Source organism: Panicum hallii, chromosome 2, assembly GCF_002211085.1.
Source record: "Panicum hallii strain FIL2 chromosome 2, PHallii_v3.1, whole genome shotgun sequence".
Taxonomy (NCBI): Eukaryota; Viridiplantae; Streptophyta; class Magnoliopsida; order Poales; family Poaceae; genus Panicum; species Panicum hallii.
Window position 1 is genome coordinate 24,141,509 of NC_038043.1, and position 23,584 is coordinate 24,165,092.

Sequence of the window (23,584 nt, forward strand, 5' to 3'; positions counted from 1 at the left end):
GAGATCCAGAGTTTCTTAGGACTCGCGGGATATTATCAGAGATTTATAGAAGGCTTCTCTAAGATAGTGAAACCTCTTACGTCGCTACTAGAGAAAGATAAGAAGTTTGAATGTTCAGAGGCATGCCAAAATAGTTTTGATGAGTTGAGAAAAAGATTTACAACCACACCCGTGTTGGCTATGCCCGATATTCATAAGAGTTTTGACATCTATTGTGACGCTCTAAGCAAGGTCTTGGCTGTGTATTGATGCAAGAGGGACACGTGATTGCATATGCATCCCATCAGTTGAGAAAGTATGAGCAGAACTATCCTACACATGACTTGGAGTTAGCGGCAGCGATACATGCCCTGAAGATATGGAGGCACTATTTGCTAGGTCACAAATGTCAGATATACACCAACATAAGAGCCTGAAGTATATCTTCACTCAGAATGATCTCAACCTGAGACAGCGTAGATGGTTAGAGCTCATCAAGGATTATGATCTGGAGATACACTATCAACCAGGGAAAGCAAATGTGGTTGCTGATGCCTTGAGTTGCAAGAGTCATGTGAATGCGATCATGGTTAGCCAGATGCCTTGGAAGTTGTGCGAAGAGTTTGAACAGCTCAATCTGGGGTTCGTTGCTCACACGGAAGGAATCACTCTAGAGGTAGAGCCGACCCTCGAACAAGAGATAAGGAAGGGTCAGCTTGAGGATTCTAAGATACAGGAGATAAGGGAGATGATAGAAGCAGGCAAGGCACCTGACTTCACCAAAGATGAACAGGGAACAGTATGGTTCAGAAAGAGGATATGTGTGCCCGATGTGGATCACCTTCGGGAGAAAATTTTACAGGAAGCCCATGACTCGGCTTATTCTATCCATCCTGGTAGTACCAAGATGTATCAGGATTTGAGGGAGAGGTATTGGTGGTACGGTATGAAACGTGATGTTGCAGCTCATGTGGCACTGTGTGATGTGTGTCAGAGGGTCAAGGCAGAACATCAGAGACCAGCCGGGTTGTTACAACCATTGAAGGTGCCCGAATGGAAATGGGAAGAAATTGGTATGGATTTCATTATGGGGTTGCCACGCACACGAGAGGGTTATGATTCCATATGGGTCGTAGTGGATCGATTGACCAAGGTGGCTCACTTTATACCAGTGAAGACTACTTACACAGGGGCACGGTTAGCAGAGTTATACATCTCTCGGATTGTGTGTTTGCATGGGATACCTAAGAAGATAGTGTTAGACAGAGGTACCCAGTTCACATCTCGGTTTTGGCAGAAGTTGCATGAGTCAATGGACACAAAGTTGAACTTCAGCTCCGCTTATCATCCGCAAACTAATGGACAGACGGAAAGGACCAACCAAGTGTTGGAAGATATGCTTAGGGCTTGTGCCCTAAAACATGGAGGCAGTTGGGATACGAGTTTACCATTTGCAGAGTTCTCCTATAATAACAGTTATCAGGCCAGTTTGAAGATGGCACCGTTCGAGGAATTGTATGGCAGAAAGTGCAGGACTCTGTTGTATTGGAGTGAGATAGGTGAAAGCCAGTTGTTCGGGACTGAGATCATTAAAGAGGCTAAAAGACAGGTACAGGTTGTCCATGAGAATTTGAGAGTGGCTCAGTCGCGGCAGAAAAATTATGCAGATACCCAACGACGAGAGTTGACCTTTGAGGAAGTAGACTATGTGTATCCTAGCAAAAGTAGGCTCTGGATGAAAATTTCATATTTTTCCAGGCACAGGACTATTTATTATGATTTAAGGTACTTATACATGGAAAAAATCAAATGAGCATGCTAGACAGTAGCAATGTGCCTGCAAATTTTACCATACCGTTCTTGTGAAAAAAAGAACCTACTGCAACAATTTCATTCTCAAATTTACGGTATAACATCATGAACTAATACATCTAGCAAAATAGAACAAATACATCTAGCAAAATAGAGCATGAAACAAGATAGTAACTATAGCTAGGGATATGTTCTGGTTTTAAAACTTTTACACAAGGTTTAAGATCTAGACACTAGTCTACTGCCCAAAACTCAGATATAGCACTAGCTTAGAACAAGAGTTACACTTAAAAGCTATTAACACTAACATTTTTTCTAGACCAAGATTTATTTGGAATCTGGTCACGGGCCTTAACAAAAGTTGTAGACCTTGTTACAAGGAACTCTGAAAATTTTGGTTTACATTTCTCCGATTTTTCTACAATTTTTAATGCATTTTACAAGTTTGTTGTTTTGAAAACAAAAGTTAACTAGAGTTCTTGCAGATAGGTCCTTGAATTTAGCAGAAAACCCCCTGGAAAGAGTTCAATAGTTGCAATCTCACCCCTGGCTGTGGTTCATGGCGGGGGAGGGCTTGTCCAGCCGGATTCCGGCGAGTGGCTCACTGGCGGCGAGAGCAGGGAGGTGAGGAAGCTTCAGGGAGACGAGGGCTACCTGGGGAGGGGTTTGGTTGGGGTTGGGGGCAGCCGGCGGTGAGGCCGCGACGGGAGCTGTGGGGCGGCAGTGTGGAGGTGGCTCGACGGTGGCCGTCCGGCGAGGGAGAGGTAGTGTGGATGTGTCGGTGAGCACCAACAGATCGAGGGTGACCCGTTCAGAGCCTTGGTTTGGGCAGAGGAGGAGCGAAGCAGCGAGCCGGCTGTGAGCTCCTAGCAACGGCGCTAATGGCGTGCGACGATGAGGCCTACGGGCGTGCGGGTACCAAGGAGACGGGCCACCTTTTATAGGCGCCAAGGGAGGGAGGGGTTGGGGAGGCCGAGCAGCACAGGCAGCAGCTCGAACACGGCATGGGCAGCAGCTTGGGCACGGCACGGGCAGCTCCCGCGGCAGAGGCTGGGGTGTCGTGGCACGGGTGGCAAGGAACCGAGCACTGCGTGGCGCGCTCATGCGGGCAGAAGGGGATACGGGGCGCGGCAAATTGTCAGCAGCAGGTCCGATCGGTGACCGGTCGGGGGAGGAAGCTTGGCACGGCACGGCCAGCAAGGATGCTCGACCGCGTGGCATCGCTCCTTTGTTCTAGTCGGGGAAGAAGGGAGAGAGAAGAGAGATAAACAGAGAAAGGGCCGGGTTCAATTCAAACTTTCTTAAATTTTCCAATGGAACCTCGAAAAACTTTCAGCACGAAAGTTATAGGGAATTTGAAAACATACAACTTTCATTTCACGCAAAAGTTCATTAGAACCATGGTTTAAAAGTTATTTTTAAATTTAAGATAACTAAAATTTGAATTTCTAGTCTTTTATGGGTTTAAAATTTGAATTTGCAAAAGGCTGTTTAAGTAAACTTGTAAGGCACTAAAATATGAGTGTGTGTTTATACTATATTTTTCATCAAAATTGGAGCATGAAAGATTATAAACACAAAAGGAAAAAGTCTCACATACACAGATACATACACATGCATATGCACACACACATAATTAAATGCATTGTTTCAATGATTGTTGGTTATTATGCATGATGCCATATTTAAATTTTCTTGCTTAGGATTTTAAATACCTAGGGTGTTACAGACTCCCCCCCTTAAAAAGAATATCGTCCCAAGATTCGGATACATAAGCCTAGTGCGGAAAGGTGTGTGTACCTTTGGAAAATTTAGAAAACCTCAGAAATTTTAGTTTAGATAACTTTCAATTTCCCAAGTGGCTTCATCTTCGGTATGACGGATCCATTGGATTTTATACATTTTAACCACTTTTCTTTTGGGGACCCTTTCCTTTTGATGAAGAATTTTGATAGGATATTCAATATAAGAGAGGTCCGGCTCTACCCATATTTCCTTTTGTTCAACAACTTTGGCGGGGACTCGAAGACATTTCTTTAGTTGAGAAACATGGAAGATATCATGGATGGCGGCAAGCTGAGGGGGTAGTCGCACTCTATAGGCCATGGGTCCAGAGATTTTAGTGATTTCATAAGGACCAATATATCGGGGAGCTAATTTTCCTCTCACTCCAAATCTTTGTACACCCTTGGTTGGTGAAACCTGAAGGTAGACATGATCACCAACTTTAAATTGCAAGGGCTTTGTTCTCTTATCAAAATAGCTCTTTGTCTAGACTGTGCGGCTCTAAGATTCTCTTGTATTACCCTCACTTTCTCCTCTATCTCGATTATCAAGTTTGGTCCAAATACCTTGCGTTCTCCGGTTTGAGACCAACTTAGAGGAGTACGACACCTTCGACCATATAAGACCTCAAATGGTGCCATTTTCAAACTTGCTTGATAGATATTGTTGCATGAGAACTCTGCTAAAGGCAAGCACTTGTCCCAGTTCTTGTTATAATGGATGATACAAGCTCTAAGCATGTCTTCAAGAATTTGGTTAACTCTCTCGTTTTGCCCGTTGGTTTGAGGATGATAAGCTGAGCTTCGAATCAGTTTGGTACCAAGAGAAGTTTGCAAGTGTTCCCAAAAGCGTGCTATGAATTGTGCACCTTGATCAGAAATAATCATCTTGGGCACCCCGTGTAAGCACACAATGCGTTTGAGATAAATCTCGGCGTATTTCTTGGCGGTGTAGATAGTGCGTACCGGAATAAAATGTGCCATCTTCGTGAGCCTAACAACAATAACCCATATGGAGTCATGCTTTTGAGAGGTATTTGGTAACCCAACAATGAAATCCATACCGACGTCTTCCCATTTCCATGATGGTATAGGTAGATGTTGAAGTGTACCGGCTACTTTCAAGTGGCCGGCCTTTACTCTCTGACATGTGTCACATTCCGAGATATAGTTAGCGATTTCCCTTTTCATTCTAGTCCAAAAAAGTTTTTTCTAAGATCTTGATACATCTTGCTACTACCCGGGTGAATAGAGAATTTGGAAAAATATGCCTTGTCAAGAATTCCTTTTCGGAGTTCATGATTCTTTGGAACAACTATATGACTTTCAAACCATAAAACTCCATTCTTGTCTTGGCGGAAATATTTATAGTTCTCCGTCCCTTGGGAGAGCTTTTGCTTGATGATCTTTATTCCCTTATCATTTAATTAGGCCATGATGATTCGATCATGGAGAGTCGGTTCAACTGAGATGTGATTTAAAGTGCCTTGCGGAATCATCTCCAGATTGAGTTTCCTCATTTCATAACATAGTGTTTCATTATAGGCTTCTGCGAATAGGCAACTGCAATGAGCCTTGCAACTAAGTGCATCCGCGACTACATTAGCCTTGCCTAGGTAAAGGTTATGATCTTTACCTCAAGATCATAATTTTTAATTAATTCCAACCATCTTCTTTGTCTCATATTCAGATCGGCTTGGGTAAAGATATACTTAAGACTTTTGTGATCGGTGTAGATATAGCAGTGAGTACCCATAAGATAATGCCTCCATATCTTTAGAGCATGAATGACAGACGCTAACTCGAGATCATGAGTAGGATAGATTCATAAGGTCGGAGAGCTCGTGAAGCACAGGCAATGACTTGGTTATCTTGCATAAGCACACAACCAAGACTAGTGCCAAATGCGTCACAATAAACATCGAATCGCTTGGTGTTATCTGGTTGAGCTAAGACTGGGGCGGTAGTCAAGTGTTCCTTCAAAGTGTGGAAACCTTTTTCACATTTCTCACTACATACAAACTTTACTCCTTTCTTCAACAGTTCAGTCATTGGCTTAGCAATTCTGAGGAAATCCGGAATAAAGCAACGATAATAGCCGGCTAAACCAAGAAAACTGTGGATCTGATGAACTGAGGTGGGAGGTTTCCAATCCATCACCTCATGTACTTTTCTAGGATCAATGACTATGCCTTCACTGGAAATAGTGTGGCCCAAGAACTTACACTATCCAGCAAGAATTCACACTTGGAAAACTTAGCATAGAGCTGATGGTCTCTAAGATGTTGGAGAACAATGCGCAGGTGCTTAGCATGGTCCTCCTCATTTTTGGAATAAATAAGGATGTCATCATGATGACCACAACGAACTTGTCCAAGTTCGTGCATGAATACCGAATTCATGAGATACATGAAGTAGGCAGGAGCATTTGTGAGCCCAAAAGACATAACTAGATACTCATATAATCCATAGCGGGTGGAGAAGGCGGTCTTTGGAATATCACTTGGACGAATCTTAATTTGATGATATCCAGAGCGAAGATCGATTTTAGAGAAAACTCTAGCTCCAGCTAATTGATCAAAGAGAACATCAATGCGGGGAAGTGGATATTTATTTTTGACTGTCATCGCATGGAGAGGTCGGTAGTCCACGCACAACCTCAAGCTCTCATCCTTTTTCTTCACAAATAGGGCTGGGCAACCCCAAGATGATGCACTTGGATGAATGAAACCTTTATCTAAAAGTTATTGTGGTTGTATTTTCAATTCGGCCAACTCTTTGGGTGGTATTCTATAGGATCTTTTTGAGATAGGTGTAGTGCCTGGTTGCAATTCAATGATAAACTCTATGTCCCTATCCGGTGGCATTCCTAGCAAGACATCCGAAAAAACATCCACATACTCGCATACCACTGGGATATCTTCTAGTTTGACTCCTTCCATCGTGAAAGCACAAGAATTTATGCACTCCTGGAAAGGTAAGTAAAGTGTGGTGGCTCCATGACTGGGTGAATTTATTTCAATGGCTCATGAAGAAATATCTAGTGTAACTTCGTGCAGAGTCATCCAATTCATCCCCAAAATAATGTCCATGCCTTCAAGTGCCAAGATGATAAGAGTGGTTTTGATAGTTTTACTACCCAACTTGATCGGTACACACCTTATGATTTGATTGGAAGCAATATTACCACTCAGTGTTGATATCACATATGACCCTTTTGTGTGACTGAAATCAAATCCCATTTTTGCACCAAACTTTGCACTAATGAAGCTATGTGATGCACCAGGATCAAATAATATAACTGCAGGCTTATTGTGGATAGAGAATATACCCATCATAACTGGTGCATCCTCAGGAAGTTCAATAAGAGTTGTGAAGTTGACTCTTCCCTGCCTAACTTGAACAGTTTGTCTCTTGCCCTTGTTCTTATTGTTCTTACTAGAACCTTAGCTCTGATTTGGCTGCCTGGCCTGGGGGGACAGTCTCAAGCAAAGTTAGTGGAACTCCCACAATTGAAGCAACGATTGGCATTGCTCGGACGAAAGCATGGTGGAGCATTCGACCTTGGGCCAGTCTGCTGAGGAGCAGGGGGATGTGCGATGCCCCGTTGCTGTGGGGGCCTAACAACCCAACGCCCTTGCTGAGGGGCCTTCTGAGGAGCTGTAAGAGTAGCATTCTGCACCAAATGATACCTCTATGATGGAGCACTAAAGAGTCTAGTTGGTGCCTTCCTCTTCTTTTCCTCACGATGGGCCATGATACTGTCCTCTTGAGTGATAGCCAAGTTAACCAGCTCATTGTAAGTATCTACCTTAATGGGGTTCAAGCGGTCCTTGAGCTTGGTATTGAGGCCTTTGCGGAAACGGTCCCACTTCTTAACATCAGTGTCAGCATAATAACCTGCCTACTGATATAAGTTGTTGAAAGCCTGAGCATACTAGAGTACGGTGCGAGTACCCTGGGTAAGAGCTAGAAATTCATTCAGCTTCCTCTCCATAAGCCCTTCTGGAATATGGTGGGCTTTGAAAGCATTCTTGAATTCATCCCAAGTGACCATATGATCTGTCGGGAGCATAGCAAAGTAGTTGTCCCACCAAAGACGGGCCGTACCGCGAACCTGCTACATGGCAAAATAGGCCTTGTTCTCATCGGTACATGGCACAACAAGTAGAGAAAACTTGGATTCAATGGTGCGAATCCAAGCGTCCACGTCGAGAGGTTCCTCCGTTCGATTAAACAGAGGTGGTTGAGTACCCAAAAAATCCTGATACCCTGCAACTTGAGGTTGGTGGACCTTGTGCCCACCCCGCTGATGGTGCTCCTACTGCTGGAGTTGTTGAAACGCCTGCTGCCCCTGGACAAGCTAGTGGAGCAGTACAGTCTGGGCAGCCATTACTTCAGCCATGTTGGGCAGTGGTGGCTGCTCACTACCACTGGAAGACCCAAAACCATTAGGGGTACCACGCGTCACTCCAACCATCTGAAATGTGCAAACCTTTCATTAGCTAAGTGATCCACAATGCTTTCCAAGGCTTAATAGAATAAGTGCGGAAAGATTTTGAACTCAAACGGTCATAGACTCGTTGTGGACAGAACACTGCTCTCTACTGAAAAATTCATAACTCTCAGTCTGTTCACCCAAACCATCTCATATTTTAGAAGTGCTTAGAAAATTTAGTACCCTACAACTTTTGTACTCAACACAGAGGCTAATTCGATGGTTTCGATGGTCGAAAAATTCATTCTAGCTTCTCTGTTTTGGTTGTTTTTAGCAGACCGAGCTATAGTATTTTGCCTATAACTCGGACTACAAAAACCCAATTGTGCTGAAACTTTTTCAGTGAGTACTTCAGGCAACTCCCTACAACTTTGGTATTCAACTCGTTGCCCAGAAGAATCATCTTCAAGGGGTAACAATTTTGACAAAATCCTGCTGTAGGATATGAACTGGACAATAGAAGTCCAATATTTCTGGAAGCGACTTCAAAACTCCATAACTCCAAATTGAGTAATCCAAAAACTTTCACACTTCGCCAGAACATCCATAATATAATTGTGCACAACTTTTCTATTCAGCACTTTGGCTACATCAGGCTCTCATATGGTCATTTCCTTAAAGATTTCCCTTGCTGTCTACCCAGAAATTACAGTGGACAGCTAGCTAGTGGTTTGGTCCCAAGAGAAGATCTACTAGGCCATAAATTACCAAATTTTTACAATAGGTTCTTGATCAAGTTTTCCACAAGTTTTGTATTGAACACTTCTGCAGAAGTTGAATCTTCCATGCCAGCACTCACGAAAGCGTCCCCATACTGCTCACTATAGTAGCAGCATCCATGCTTTCGATAATGCATGGACAGTGCTTCATACGCTACCGTGGTAACATATTCACTTCCCGTATAAATCGCCTTACAGAATGTCCGTACGTGCAGCATATTTTACTATCAATATAATCAATGAATAGTTGGTATATTGGCAGCATCTCAAGTAAGCTACTGCTTGAGGGCAGCGTTCGGTTCGCGTCACCGACGTGAGGGTCAAGCTCTCTTAGTTGACTGAAGATCCTTACCTTCTTACCTTAGCGTATATGCGTCGTTACAGAATCTAAAGATCTAAAGTTCGATTGTGCATAAAAGTAAGTTTTAACAGAAAGTAATATGCTGGAAGTCAGTTATAATAAACATAAGTTAGATAGCCACCTAGTCATATTGCCATAATCCCCTAGGGGTTTACGAACTAGCCGTCATCCTTAACGAACCAACACATTTTTGCAACCGCAATTTTATTTTCAAGTTTTCGGAAAATAAGTTTTTAAGGCTAATTATACTCTCTGGTGTATGCAATCAGGCTCTGATACTAGTTGTGGCAGAACCGCCTGAATTAATCCGGCTTAACTGTGTTAACCATCACCATAAATCAGTAAATTTATCAAACTATTCAACGATATCTTTAGCACCAATTGCTTCCCTGGCAACGGTGCCAGAAATGCTTGTTGCCGTTTCTTATATCCAATAGAATATGTATTCCGTAAGCGCACAGAATCCACCGATGTAGCACTTCACCATGGAGTATTCCAGGGTATCGTAAATTTTCACGGGGAAGCACTATGGTTCTAAAGATTATCGAATGAACGAGTGATAAAATCTTACTGGATATATCAACCAACTAATTTAGTGGGGGTAAGCCAAATATGATAAGATAGGATAAATTCCAGGCAATGACCGTTTACCACAGGAGACTCTAAACCTTAGAGCGGTAAGCAGCTGGGAGGACAACGAGCGAGAAAGACTTCTAGAACACTTCTAGACTAACGAGCTAGCCTCTCTAGACTAAACCTTGCTTCTAACTAGTTATCGGGAACCTAGAGCTTACTTCGGCGGCTGGAAGAGGAAGGACTTCAGAAAGGGGTGAGAGGGGAGTCCAACGGCAACCTGCTACTAATGCTATAAAAACACCCGAACGTGGTGGACTACAAGGGATGGACAGGGCTGTCACCACCTCTGTCACCACCTGCCACTTACCACACTGTTCCGTGGGGTGGAACACACTTCCTAGCTAACACTAAGCCAGACACCACCTTTGCACTCGGTGTTAGGATTTCTCTTGAGGCCTTCAAGAGAAATCCCCCTCAACCTAGGGACCTGACTTGAGCTCCCTATTCCGGACGAGAAAACCTGTAAGGTAATATCCCAATAAAACAAGAAAGATAACAAAGCCTAATCTAGATAATAGAACTTCCACAAACAAGCTGAATAACTTGGAAAGATAAGTAAATGCGGAAAGTTAAGCTGACTCGAAAAGATAAAGAAGATAAATTATATTGATAAATGTCAAAGGGAAAGATACAAGAGCTTATACCACACTTCCGATGACGACTCCGGAATCTCGAGACAAGCTCAACTTGATTCTAACTCTTAGACTACTAAACCTAACTCTAAAAAGTGAAATGAGTAGAGAACTCCTTGGTTACTGTTCTAAGTGATGGATGACCCTCTATTTATAGCTCTTGCAAGTCGGTGCTGAGGTTGATGCTTAACTTGGACTCCAGTTCATCGGTTGAGGTAACTTCCACACGAAGTTGAGCTCAAGAGGGTGCAACGTGGGGCCCGCTGGCCTCTCCCAGGCCGACGACTTGGGATTTCTGCCACTTGGCACCACCCTTCTCCTGGATGTCCCTGATGCTATCCTGGTGTCGGTGGTAGTTGCGTTGGTCTGAGGTTTGACAGTTAGGGGCCGGTCGACTTGGTCAAGGCCAGCCGGCCTGACCTCGGTGCGTTTCGTCCCTCCATTTCACTGACTTGATGATCAACGCTTGTGCTTTGTCCAGGGAAGCGAATCTCAGAATTTTGCTCAAGTCTTGCATGCAAGTGGGCCCTTCAATCCATGGGTGAAGCCTTTCGGGTCACCTGATCAAATCGACTTTAAGTGCACGGCTCAGGATCAAGGTAAGTGTGTTTCCTTACCCTTGGATCGATGGCGTGGTGATTGGGTCCAGTGCCAGGCCAGCCGGCCTGGGATTTTTCCCATTTTGCCTCATTTTTGATACACCTGTCCTTGCATTCACAACTCATCCAAAACTTGTGGAACTTTATTAGAATAAACAAAATATGTATGGAACATGATGCAAAGCTCTATTCATTCCCGAGGAGTTGATGAGCAAAGTGTGTTTTAATGGCCGTCAAAAGTCATATGACTTCTTCAAGTAGCCGCGGAATGTGAGTACCCCTATCTTGTCTAGCATCTTTAGTAGCAAGTAGACGTAGTGAGGTATGGCCATGAACTTGGCCAGATCCAGTCTGCCAAGGATGGTGTGGTATGATGACTCGAAGTCGTCCACCTCAAACTTAATGTACTCCGTGCAGTAGTTGTCTTTGGTCCCAAAGGTAACTTGCAGGACCACCAAACCGAGTGGTGTAGCCGCTTTCCCTAGGACGATACCATATAACGGAGCCTTGCTGCGGGGTGAGCATCTTGGTGATGTTCAGCCCCATCTTCTTCAGTGTACTCACGAAGAGCAAGTTGAGGCCGCTCCCGCCGTCGATGAGTACTCGGGTCAACTGTGAGCCTGCCATGATAGGATCTAGGACAAGCGGGAATTTTCCCAGCTCAGAGAACGTGGTTCATTGGTCCTCCCTGGAGAAGGAGATTGGGAGCTCACTGTATCTCAGAGGTTTCTGTATGGCCGAATCGACAGAGAGGATCTCGCGCAGAGTTAGCTTCGGAGACGGAAGATGATGTTGACGACGTTCTTTGGGTCTTGGAAATCTTTGGCCCCCGACTTGTCTCCCTCATCATCATCCTCTTGATCCTTCCTCTTGCCATCTTGATCAGGGAGTGGAACGTTGAGTGACTTGCGGAGGCTAACACACTCGAAGAGCGAATGCTTGGACTTCGGGTGCATCGGGCATTGCCTGTGTAGGACTTTCTCAAACTGAGTTTGATTGTTTCCCGACTTCTTAACCCGTGGATTGCGCTCAACAGTCACGACTTCATGGTCTGGCTTGCATTTTCGAGGGTTTCTCGAGATGTTCCACTGACCTTTGTCGGAGTGGTAGTTGTTGTTGCCCTGCTTGTCGTTGTTGCGCTTGGGAAAGCGCTCGTTCTCCTCATCCTCCTGGTCAACCCACCGTGCCATCATGTCATGGAGTTCCACGGCAATAGTCGGGCGGTTGCATCCGAAGTTGTGGTAGGTGTGCTTTGAGAAAAAAGCCATTCTAGAAGCAGCGGATTACATCCTTGTCGATGATGTTGGTGATGGTGGCTCGCATCTTGGAGAAGCGCCAGGTGTAGAACCTCAGGGTCTCGTTCATCTCCTGCTTAACCTGGGACAAGTCATGGTGAGTACCTGCTCGGATCATGGATCCCGGGAAGTTGTCGATGAAGGCCCTCTTGAGATCCTCCCACGAGTCGATGGAGTTCGGCGTGAGGCTCTCGAGCCAAGTGAGAGGTGCAGATTCCAAGGCTACCAAAAAGTAGAGCGCCTTGGTGGAGTTGGATCCGCCTGACACATCGATGGTGACGGAGTAGCAATAAATCCACTAGCGTGGGTCTTGCTTACCATTGTACTTGAGGTAAGAACGATCGGTGATGTTGGAGGTGAATGCGGGGAAGCGATCACTATCGTCGGCGTCGTGGTATCTGTCACGCCGGTCCCTTCTCCTTGCCTCAATGACGCACCGTGCATCGCAACCATCATTGATCTTCTACCTCAGATCAGATGTAGGAATGTTTTGTAGGTTGGCCTCGGGCTGAGGTTCGCCCTGAGGCCTTGCGTTGTGCTGGCTGCAGGGTGCTCGCTGAGGTTGTTGCACCTCTTGGTCGACATTGCCACACGCGGACTACTAGCCTTGGCAATTGCCGTGGCCGCCTGATTGTCCTGGTTGCGCTAGCGATTGTCGGCCCCTAGGGTCTGGCTCCGCCTCTAGGGGTGCGACTGAACTGTGCAGAGTTGCCGTGATGCTCGGATCTCGAGAGGGTGTTCCGCATCGAAGACATTGGGTTTTACTCATCGAGTTGCACAAGAGTGTGCTGGGTCGGGTATTGCAGCCTTTGCACCTAAGGGTTTGGCGGTAGTTGTTGAACTAGGAGTGCTGCCTCTGCATTGGTACCTATCGGGGTGCGGTACTCCCAATCTTCGGCCGCTGCAAAGGCGTTATTGAGGTTCCTGCGGTTAGCGGGTTGTGTGCACGGTTTTCTATGTTTCGCCTGCACTTGGCACGCTTGGCGTTCTTCAACCGTCGGATCCTCTTGTGCTCTTCGTTCTCATCCTGGGGAGCGTCCGCCGTGCGCTCATCGGCAGATACGTCCGCGAGTAGTTCAGTATCGTACTCTAGACCTGGCTCGTCGTCCTCCGCGTTGCGAAGGGAAGCCATGTAGACTTGATGATCCGGCGAGGTCTCAGCCATATGGCAGTACTCAACTAACTCTGTGCTACCCTCTTCCTCTTCAATGATGCGAGAAAGGGGATTCCCTTCCTGGAAATGTAGTTCCCGTGTGAAGGCCACAAGGCAGGAGTCGTATTCGAGTAGCTCAGAGGGCTCCATGCCCTTCTAGTACAAGAACCGGCTTTGCTGCATAGTGGTTATGGTCAGACCCAAGTGACTACCGAAAAGAATTCGAGGTCATCACCTGAATCCGAGTAGTTGTCGAAGACAGAGCCCCCCCCCCCCCCCCCCGGCAAGCGGTGGCTCCCTCATCTCTGATCTTGAGCAGACGATCTAAGTCCTCCTCCAAGTCGGAGAAGGACTCAAACCGCATAGCCTCCTGATAGACCGAGGCAGCATTGCGTAATCGGAACAAGAATCGGGTATGCCCCTCCTTAGATTGGGTTGAGTCCGATCAGGGAAGTCCTGGTGCAGCACGAGTTGAAGTCGCGTCGAAAACTAACATCTTCTCAATCTTCCTGGTGAGATTAGGGAGCAGCATCTCATCGAAGTTGTCGACAAACTCGTCGATATCGCTGCACCGGGTTGTTGCAGAGGCCTCCGACTTGCTGGTGTCGGCTAGGTGGCTATTGAAGCCACCTGAGCTGTTGGCGATGTAGATCTAGGAGCCGAAGACGAACATTGTGCCCTCATCGAGCACGGCGCTGGTGAAGTTGAAAGATGCTATCGAGTTCTCCGGTGGATGCTCCATGAACAGCCCTACCTGGCGCGCTAGCTGTCGGTGTTTAACCTCCAAGCCCACTGAGGGATACCCCCGAGGTCGTAGATTATAGGTGGGGTATCGCCGAGATCAGGAACTCGAAGGTGCAAGGAACACAGAATTTAAACATGTTCGGACCGCAGTATGCGTAATACCCTACATCCTGTGTGTTGGTCTGTATTGCTTTAGGTGTTGATGTATTTCGAGTGGGTCCCTACCTAGTCTGGGGGACAAGGTTACATGGAAATCCTAACCAGATACGAGCTTAGGAGTCCTACCCAAGTACTACTCAGATAGTTTCCTTCTATTCCGACTAGTTCTACTACTGTACGAGTAGTTACAACTGATGCAGGGCGTGACCCATGTCCCCTCCCTTATCCTAGAATATGTATACCATGTGCACAGTCCCGTGGCTCCAGGTCTGACACGTGGAACACTAGGGAACTGACAACAATAGAAAAAGGACACATGGACCAATAAGAAAAAGAGACGTGGAGCAGCCGGAAAATGACACGTGCAACAATACGGAAGCGACACGTGGACCAATAGGCAAATGACACGTGCATGAATGGGAAAGGACATGTGGACCAATAGGAAAATGACACCTGGACCAACAGGAAAAAGACACGCGGGTGAACCGGGAAAGGACATATGGGAAGACCGAAAAAAATGCCACATGGACAAACAGGACAGTGACACGTGGAAAGATGGGAAAGTGACACATGGCCTTATGCTAGCTCGCCACATGGCGGTCCTCTTTGAGACACGTGCTGCCCGACACGTCACCTGCCAGCGTGGACAACACGTGGCGTGCCAGCGTATCCTGGCCACGTCACATGCCATCATGGACTGGGACACATGAATCCGGAAGTTGTGTTATGTTTTTGCAACACGACACAAAACGGAATATGCTTCTGTGATGAAAGTTTTTTCATCACAGAAAAATCCGTTTTGTGACTTTTTTGGCATTTCATCATGGTAGAACAAACTTGACACTCGATATGTGACAAACAAGAATTCGTTACATAACTTCTTTTAAGACGAATTTTGCCTTCACAATGACGAAAATTGTTCATCACCGGAGCTTCGATTTCCCTAGTGATTTTTACTTGGCTGATATCAATCAAAGATGCCACAAAAATGTAGAAGGCTACACTAAGCAAGCAACTGAACCCAGACTCAACCAAAATAAACCCCATAACAACTTTCACCAAAAAATTTGGGGTGAGGATGCAAAATATTGTAACAAAAAATAATATTCAGAAACTTTATATTGCACATCTTCACACATTTTACTCCCGGATACAAAACTTTGTGCTCCAAATCTTTGCATTCTGTACTTGGAAACTTTGTGCTAGCCTATTATAAACCTTTTACTCTCATATCTAAAACATAGTATTTAAAATTTGCAATCTTAGTAAGCGGTGTTTGTGCTGATATATCTAATGCTTTGTAGTAGTATACTCAATACTTTGTGTTTGCATACTCAAAACTTTGTGCTCCTATATTCAAAAACTTTATGAAAAAGTTTCGGCATTTTACAAACTTTCATATGATAGATGTGAAAATCATTGTGTTGGAAATAACAAAAACTTTTAATATATAAAATCGGAAACTCTTAGGTTGTACGACAAAACTAATTAACTAAAAATGCATTTACTAGTACTATACATTTCCATTGTGAACAATGAGAGCTGGCACTGCTAGTTGCTAGAACCAAGCAGCAGTAAAGCGCCCCTTCGTTGCCCTGTGCGCGAGCGTCAATCCCCTTAGAGAGGCCATGTTGCACAAGTCGAGGAAGGGTTCTCACAGGGGATCGGGGAGAGGTCAGCTCGAGGGCAGGGAGATCCAATTTCAGCGTACTTGTTTCTCCTTTGCTCAGAAGGTTTATCCTGCCTCCTCGGTTCGGTTGGCCCAATGCATCTGTCCAGGGGTGTCTGAGTTGGTATACACTCCCCTTGGATCTCACATCTTCTCTTTGCGGATGATTGTTTTGTCTTCTCAGAAGCATCGCAGAGGGAGGCCAACCGTTTACTGGAAATCTTGGAGATATACAGTCGGGGGTCAGGCCAATTGGTGAATCGAGAGAAGTCAGCAATCTTTTTCAGTAAGAACTGCACGTACGGTATGAAAGCGGTAGTCCGGAATGAGCTAAATATCCAAAAGGAATCTCTTGCCGAAAAGTACTTGGGACAGCCCACAAGTGTGGGGCGTGCAGTTAATGATACCTTCCAGTTCATGCCCACAAAGGTGAAAGGCCTGATCGGTGGCTGGAGTGGTCGGGAAGCTAGCTGCGCGGTAGGGAAATCTTGCTGAAAACAGTTGCCCAAGCGGTGCCGACTTACTCTATGAGTTGCTTCCTCTTACCAGTAAACACTTGCAAGAAAATGCGGACGGCAATAGCTAACTATTGGTGGGGGAGCTCAGCAGACAATCGGCATACATTGGCAAAGCTGGGAAAGGTTAACCAAAATACAAGAGCGGTATGGCTTTCCGAGATCTTAAGCTGTTCAATGTGGCGATGCTAGGCAAACAAGGGTGGAGATTGATCACAAAACCTGATTCTCTATGTGCAAGAGTTTTGAAAGGCCGCTATTACCATGACACAAATTTCATGGAGGCAACAAGGAAGAAGCATGCTAGCCAGACTTGGCGTGCTATTCTAGCTAGCCGGGATGTGTTACAGCATGGCCTAATTAAAAGAATAAGTGATGGTGAATCTACTGATATTTGGCGGGATAGATGGCTGCCAAATCACTTTACGGGTAAGCCTATCACGCCGGGTGATAGCCAAGAGATACACCGGGTTTCTGAACTGATGACGGCAAGTGGGCACTGGAATGAGGACCTCATTCGGGAGATTTTCTTTCCTGTTGACGCTGAGGCTATTTTGCAGTTGCCCATAAGAACAAGAAATGGAGATGTGTGAGCATGGGAACCAGAACGTCACGGGATGTATTCGGTCCGGTCAGCATTTAAGCTCCTTGACAAACGGAGAAGGCAGGGAGAAGGAGAGGACCGGCCAAATACTTCGGTGCGTTTGGCAGAGCTCCCAAATCTGATTCTCTACTGAATTTAGCAGGAGCTCTGCCAAACAGTTTTTCAGAGAGAAGTGATTCTCTGCTGATTCTGTGGAGTGATTATCTGAAATGAACTAAAAAGCTGGGAGCTGAAAAAAGTAGCTTCTCCTGATTCTGTGAAGTGATTCTCCATCCTAATTTTAAAAGTTTGTGCTAGAGAATCAAAGAGAATCACCTTCACCCACATAATCATTTTTCTCAGGGATCAGCTCCCATAAAGAATCAGAATCAGTTGGAGCTCTACCAAACAGACCCTTCGTCGGATGGTGTATGGAGGCTGATCTGGAAGCTTGAAGTGCCACCCAAGGTGAGAGTGTTCTGGTGGCGAGTGATGCATGAGTTCCTACCAGCAAGGCAGGTGCTGTGTAGGCGACACATTGAACTTATTGCTAACTGCGAAGTTTGTGGGGCAACAGAAGAATCAATCAAGCATGTATTGATGGGTACTGTGGCTAAAGAGTTCTGGCACCAAGTGAAGCTGATGACCGGTGTAAAAATTCCCATTCTACATCCGGTCACATGGGCGAGGGATTTACTTGCAGATATATGCTCGAGGCGTGATCGAGCTATAATCATCTGTGGTATGTGGGCGCTCTGGATGATGAGAAATAAACGAAGACATGGCGAGCAGTCCATGACTACATGGCAGACGTCGAGCTGGGTACGTGACACTGCCTTTGACCTATGGCAAATCATGCACCCTGCCAAGGATGCGGATGCTGTTATTGTTGAGAGAAGATGGAGGCCACCATTGGTGGGGTGGGTGAAGTGCAGTACAGACGCAGCATATTATGCGGCAGATAGCCAGGGTACGTCTGCATGTGTACTACGTGATCACAATGGAAGGTTTCTGGCGGGGCAAGCAAAATGGTATGATGACCACTGCCTTGACGCGTGTGCGATGGAAGCGATGGCGTGTAGAGATGCTCTGGGGCTGGCTCAGCAGTGCGGAGTGCAAAAGGTGCATCTGGAGACGGACTGCCTTGAGCTTGTCCAGCTATGGGAAAAACGGGAAGTACAACGCTCTGCGATCACTACTAGAAAACGGTCTATCGGTACCAGCACGTTAGTGCCGGTCAAAAACGAGCCGGCACTAACGTGCCTCAACAGTGTCAGGCGGGCACGTTAGTGCCGGCTAGAAATACCAGCCGGCACTAACGCGCCATCCCCCCAACTGTCACACGGCTGCCACAACGGTCAAAACGCACGTTAGTGCCGGTCGGCATTTCTAGCCGGCACTAACTTGGTCAATTACAAGTTAGTGCCGGCTGTCAGCTCTAGCCGGCACTAAAAGTAGACAGTTAGTGCCGGCTAAAGCCACCAGCCGGCACTAACTTGCCCCATATATACCGGCCACCACATCCCAGCCCTCCCTCCATTTCATTTGCCACTCTTCTTCTTCCCGAGCCCTCCTTCACTCCCATGGCGTGTTACAGGGGAGGTGCTGCCCATTTTTTCCCAAATTTGTGAGGATTTCACCCATCCAAGTGCACCAAAGGTTAGTAGCTTCTTCCACTCTTCTTTCACGGTGTTTATTCTTTGTTTCATGCTTTCTAGATAAAGAAAATAGTGATTTTAAGGTTGAGGAAAAATGAGCATAATTTTCCGATTTGTTCATTAATTTGAGCAAAATAGAATCCATTTGTTACTTTTTAGAGAAGGTTTTCTAGATAGTTTGACCATCACATATTTAGAATAATTTTTTTGAATTATTTCACGGGGACATGTGTATATGTTAATGTGCAAAATTTTAGTAATTTTAAGGATATCACGGCGAGTACATCTATTGGACAACCCGCACACAATAAATGCACAAGCCATATAATAATCTCTAGAAAAATTTCTGCAAATTATAAATATTCCGATGTATGTATAGTTCGAAGCTTTGCAAATAAATCTTGAGTAAAACTAAAGAGGCAATTCACTGTAGAACTTTTCGAACTGTACGGCTACTATTGAATGCAAGTTGATAAAGATTTCGTGTATTTCCACTCAATATACATGTACTAGATGTATTTCTTCCTATCCAACAAAAGGAATGATGCCATATCTCATTGGGTTGATATTGCTCCCAAGTCCCAATCAATTCGAACTCAAATCAAAGCAATGGTATGGCATATATTATGAAAAATTGCACATTAACCTTAGATGTCACTACACTGAATAAATCCAAATGGCTGCAAATAAAAATTTCTCAAAACGATATATATGGATATTATTGTCATAATGCAAGGAGATTTATGTACTTAATACATAAGAATGGGAGGGTGTGAAGTGGGCACATGATTGTATTATAAATTTTTTAAGAATCATCAAAATCCTTCCCAAAACCATATTTAGAGGTTTCGAAAATGACATCCAAAAACGCAAGTCGTCACGAGAAAGCAACAGGGCAGTTGTAAAATAACAGAAATGACCCGGAACAACCGCCACCACGAACAAAAACCACCAACAAACTCGCAAAAACACAAGTCATCAACAAAGCAACAGGGCACTTGTAAAATCACATAAAATGACCCAGAACAACCGCAAATTAGAACTCGCAGTACTCGCCACGATTTAGGGTGTGTTCGTTTTCTGGGGCATAAAGTTTAGAGGGGTGACATGTGTATATGTTACTATGCATAATTTTAGGAATTTTAAGGATGAGGGACAATGAGCATGATTCACTAATTTGTTCATTAATTTGAGCAAGGTAGAATTGATTAGTTGCTTTTCAGAGAATGATTATTATATAGTTTGAACATCACACATTTAGAATGATTTTTTTGAATTATTTCATGGTGACATGTGTATATGTTATTGTGCCAATTTATTTTGCTATTTAGTTTAAATTTACTAGATAGGTGGCCTATGACACATTTACATTTTTTTAAATTACTTCATAGTAACCTATTTTTAGAGATAATGAGCATGATTTTTTTTTAATTTGTACAGATGGACCGGCAATGGATGCACGGAAGCCGGAGCACCTCGGCGTGGATTCAGGGTTTAGATTCTTTTCTCAAGGCAGCAGTGGCAAATAGGTCGCCAAAGGGTTTAATGTGCTGTCCATGCAGTGTTTGCGAAAATAAAAAGGAATTCCGGAAAAGAGAAACTCTATGGAATCACCTGGCCTTGAATGGTTTTATGAGTAACTATAGCCTTTGGACTAAGCACGGCGAAGTTGGAGTTATGATGGAAGATAATGAAGAAGATGACGATGGTGATAACAATCTTCCAGATTGGGCATGGGTTCATGAAACAGGTAGCTTTCAAGATGAACCAATGGACGAGGGTGAAGCAAATGTTGAACAAGAGGAGCCACCTGACGAGCTAGGTCAGGCGTTGCTTGATGCACGGAAAGACAGTGACACTGTGAAGGAGGCATTAAAGTTTGAGAAGATGTTGGAGGATCACAAAAGGCCGTTGTTCCCTAATTGCAAACCGGAGCAGAAGAAGTTGGGTACCACGCTAGAGATGCTGAAATGGAAGGCAAGTAATGGTGTCACCGATAAGGGATTTGGTGAGCTATTAAAGATTGTAAAGAACATGCTTCCTGAGGGTAATGAACTGCCGTCAACAACATACGAAGCTAAAAAGATGGTTTGCCCTCTTGGATTGGACGTGCAGAAGATTCACGCATGTCTTAACGACTGCATCCTGTATCGCGGCGAATACGAGAACTTGGAAGCTTGTCCTGTTTGTAGCGCATTGCGGTATAAGATCAGGCGAGATGATCCAGGTGATGTTGATGGGGAGCCGGTAAAGAAGAGAGTTCCCGCAAAGTTGGTGTGGTACTTCCCTATAATACCACGTCTGAAGCGCTTTTTCAAAAACAAGGACAACGCTAAGTTGATACGGTGGCACAAAGAAGACCGTAAGGAGGATCACATGATCAGACACCCAGCAGATGGGTCCCAGTGGAGAAACCTTAACCGAGAGTATCCTCAATTTGACAACGACCCAAGGAATATAAGATTTGCTCTAAGTGCGGATGGAATGAATCCGTACGGTGAGTTTGGCAGCGCTCATAGTACATGGCCCGTGACCCTATGTATGTTCAACCTTCCTCCTTGGTTATGCCTGAAGCGTAAGTTCATCATGATGCCGGTGCTTATAGAAGGGCCAAAAGAACCTGGCAACGATATTGATGTGTTCCTGCAACCCTTGATGGATGATCTCTTACTGCTCTGGAAAGAAGAAGGTGTACATGTGTGGGATGAGTATAAACAGGAGTCTTTCAACCTCCGAGCTTTGCTTTTTGTATGCATCAATGATTGGCCTGCACTTGCAAAACTTTCGGGACAGTCGAACATGGGATACATGGCCTGCACCCACTGTTATGATGAAACCGATAGCATTTATTTGAAACACTGTAAGAAGTGCGTATACATGGGCCATCGCCGATTCCTTCCTACCGATCACCCCCTAAGAACCGAAGGGAAGCATTTCAAAGGAGAGTCCGAAACTCGTCGTAAGCCTCTGTTCCGTAATGGAAAGCGTGTGTTCTCGATGATCAAGGATGTGAAGGTAGTATTTGGAAAGGGTCCCGGTAGCCAACCTGTTCCGAAGGATGACCAGGGACATGTTCCAATGTGGAAGAAGAAATCTATATTGTGGAACCTACCTTATTGGCAAGTCTTACAGGTTCGCAACGCAATTGATGTGATGCATCTATCGAAGAATCTTTGCGTCAACCTACTAGGCTTTCTGGGAGTGTATGGTAAGTCAAAAGACACATTGGAAGCAAGGCGCGACATGTGGATGCTAGCCGGGCGACAAGGCTTGCAACCCGAGAAGAGAGACAAAGGACGCCACTATTTAAAACCTGCCAGCTATAATCTGAGTAAAGAGGAGAAGGAAATCATGTTCGATTGCTTGAACAGTATCAAGGTCCCGTCTGGGTACTCCTCAAATATACAGGGCATAATAAATGTGAAAGAGAAGAAAATTCAAAACTTGAAGTCCCATGACTGCCACGTTCTGATGACACAATTACTTCCGGTTATACTGAGGGGTGTTCTACCGGAAAATGTGAGATTGGCAGTTGTAAAGCTTTGTGCATTCATGAATGAAATTTCACAGAAAGCAATTAATCCAAATAATCTAATAAAGCTGCAGAAAGACATTGTCGAATGTCTTGTCAGCTTTGAGATGGTCTTCCCACCTTCCTTCTTCAATATTATGACACACCTTCTAGTTCATATTGTGACAGAAATAACTATTCTGGGTCCTGTTTTTCTACACAATATGTTCCCTTTCGAGAGATTCATGGCAGTATTGAAAAAGTACGTGCGTAAACGTTCTCGCCCAGAAGGATGCATTGCTAAGGGCTATGGAACCGAGGAGGTCATTGAGTTTTGCGTTGACTATCTTCCCGATCTCAATTCGATTGGGCTCCCCGTGTCACACCATGAGGGGCGATTAAAGGGAAAAGGCACACTAGGAAAGAAATGTAATGTGCACATCCCTTGTAGTGAATTCAGCCAAGCAAACTTCACGGTTCTTCAGAATTCATCCAAGGTGGCTCCATATATTGATGAGCACATGAATATTATACAGTCTGAAAATCCACAAAAGAATCTTTCTTGGATTACACGCCAACATATAAAAACTTTTGACGGCTGGTTTAGACGAAAATTATTGGGCAACAACACAGTTGATCAAGAACTTCAATGGCTGGCTAGGGGACCATCAATCACTGTCCAGCAATACCAAGGGTACGAAATCAATGGGTATACATTTTATACGAGAGCTCAAGACAAAAAAAGCACCAACCAAAACAGTGGTGTCCGTATGTGTATAGTAAACAGTAATGGAGAAAAGAACAACTACTATGGTGTCATAGAGGAGATATGGGAACTTGAATATGGACCCATAGTTGTCCCTTTATTTCGTTGCGAATGGGTGGCTGGAGGAGGCGTAACGAAGGACCGGTATGGGATGACCATAGTTGACTTTAAAAAGATTGGATATAAAGATGAACCATTTGTTCTAGCCAAGGATGTGACACAAGTGTTCTATGTGAAGGACATGTCGAGCAAACCGAAGAAGAAGTCAGATAAGACGTCTGAAGCAGACAAGGCTGGAAATGAGCCGAAACGGCACATAGTTCTTCCAGGAAAAAGAAAAGTTGTTGGAGTTGAGGATATTTCGGACAATTCGGAAGATTATGACCAGATTGATGACCTTCCTCCATTCTCAGTTGACGTTGACCCTAGCATCCTCTTATCCAAAGAGGACACACCTTACTTACGCTGTGATCACGCTCAAGGCACTTTCGTCAAAAGGAAGATTATCAAT

The 23,584-nt window shown here is 44.9% G+C and overlaps 1 protein-coding gene across 1 annotated transcript; it reads left to right on the forward strand.

Annotated features, from left to right (window-relative positions):
* Nucleotides 1-20,341: 20,341 nt before the first annotated feature.
* On the forward strand, nt 20,342-23,569 carry LOC112879670 (the record flags this gene model as incomplete). Its single annotated transcript, XM_025944030.1, has 3 exons — nt 20,342-21,928; nt 22,082-22,315; nt 22,571-23,569. Coding segments are annotated over exons 1-3 (2,820 nt in total), but the record flags the coding sequence as incomplete, so codon positions are not given.
* Nucleotides 23,570-23,584: the final 15 nt, after the last annotated feature.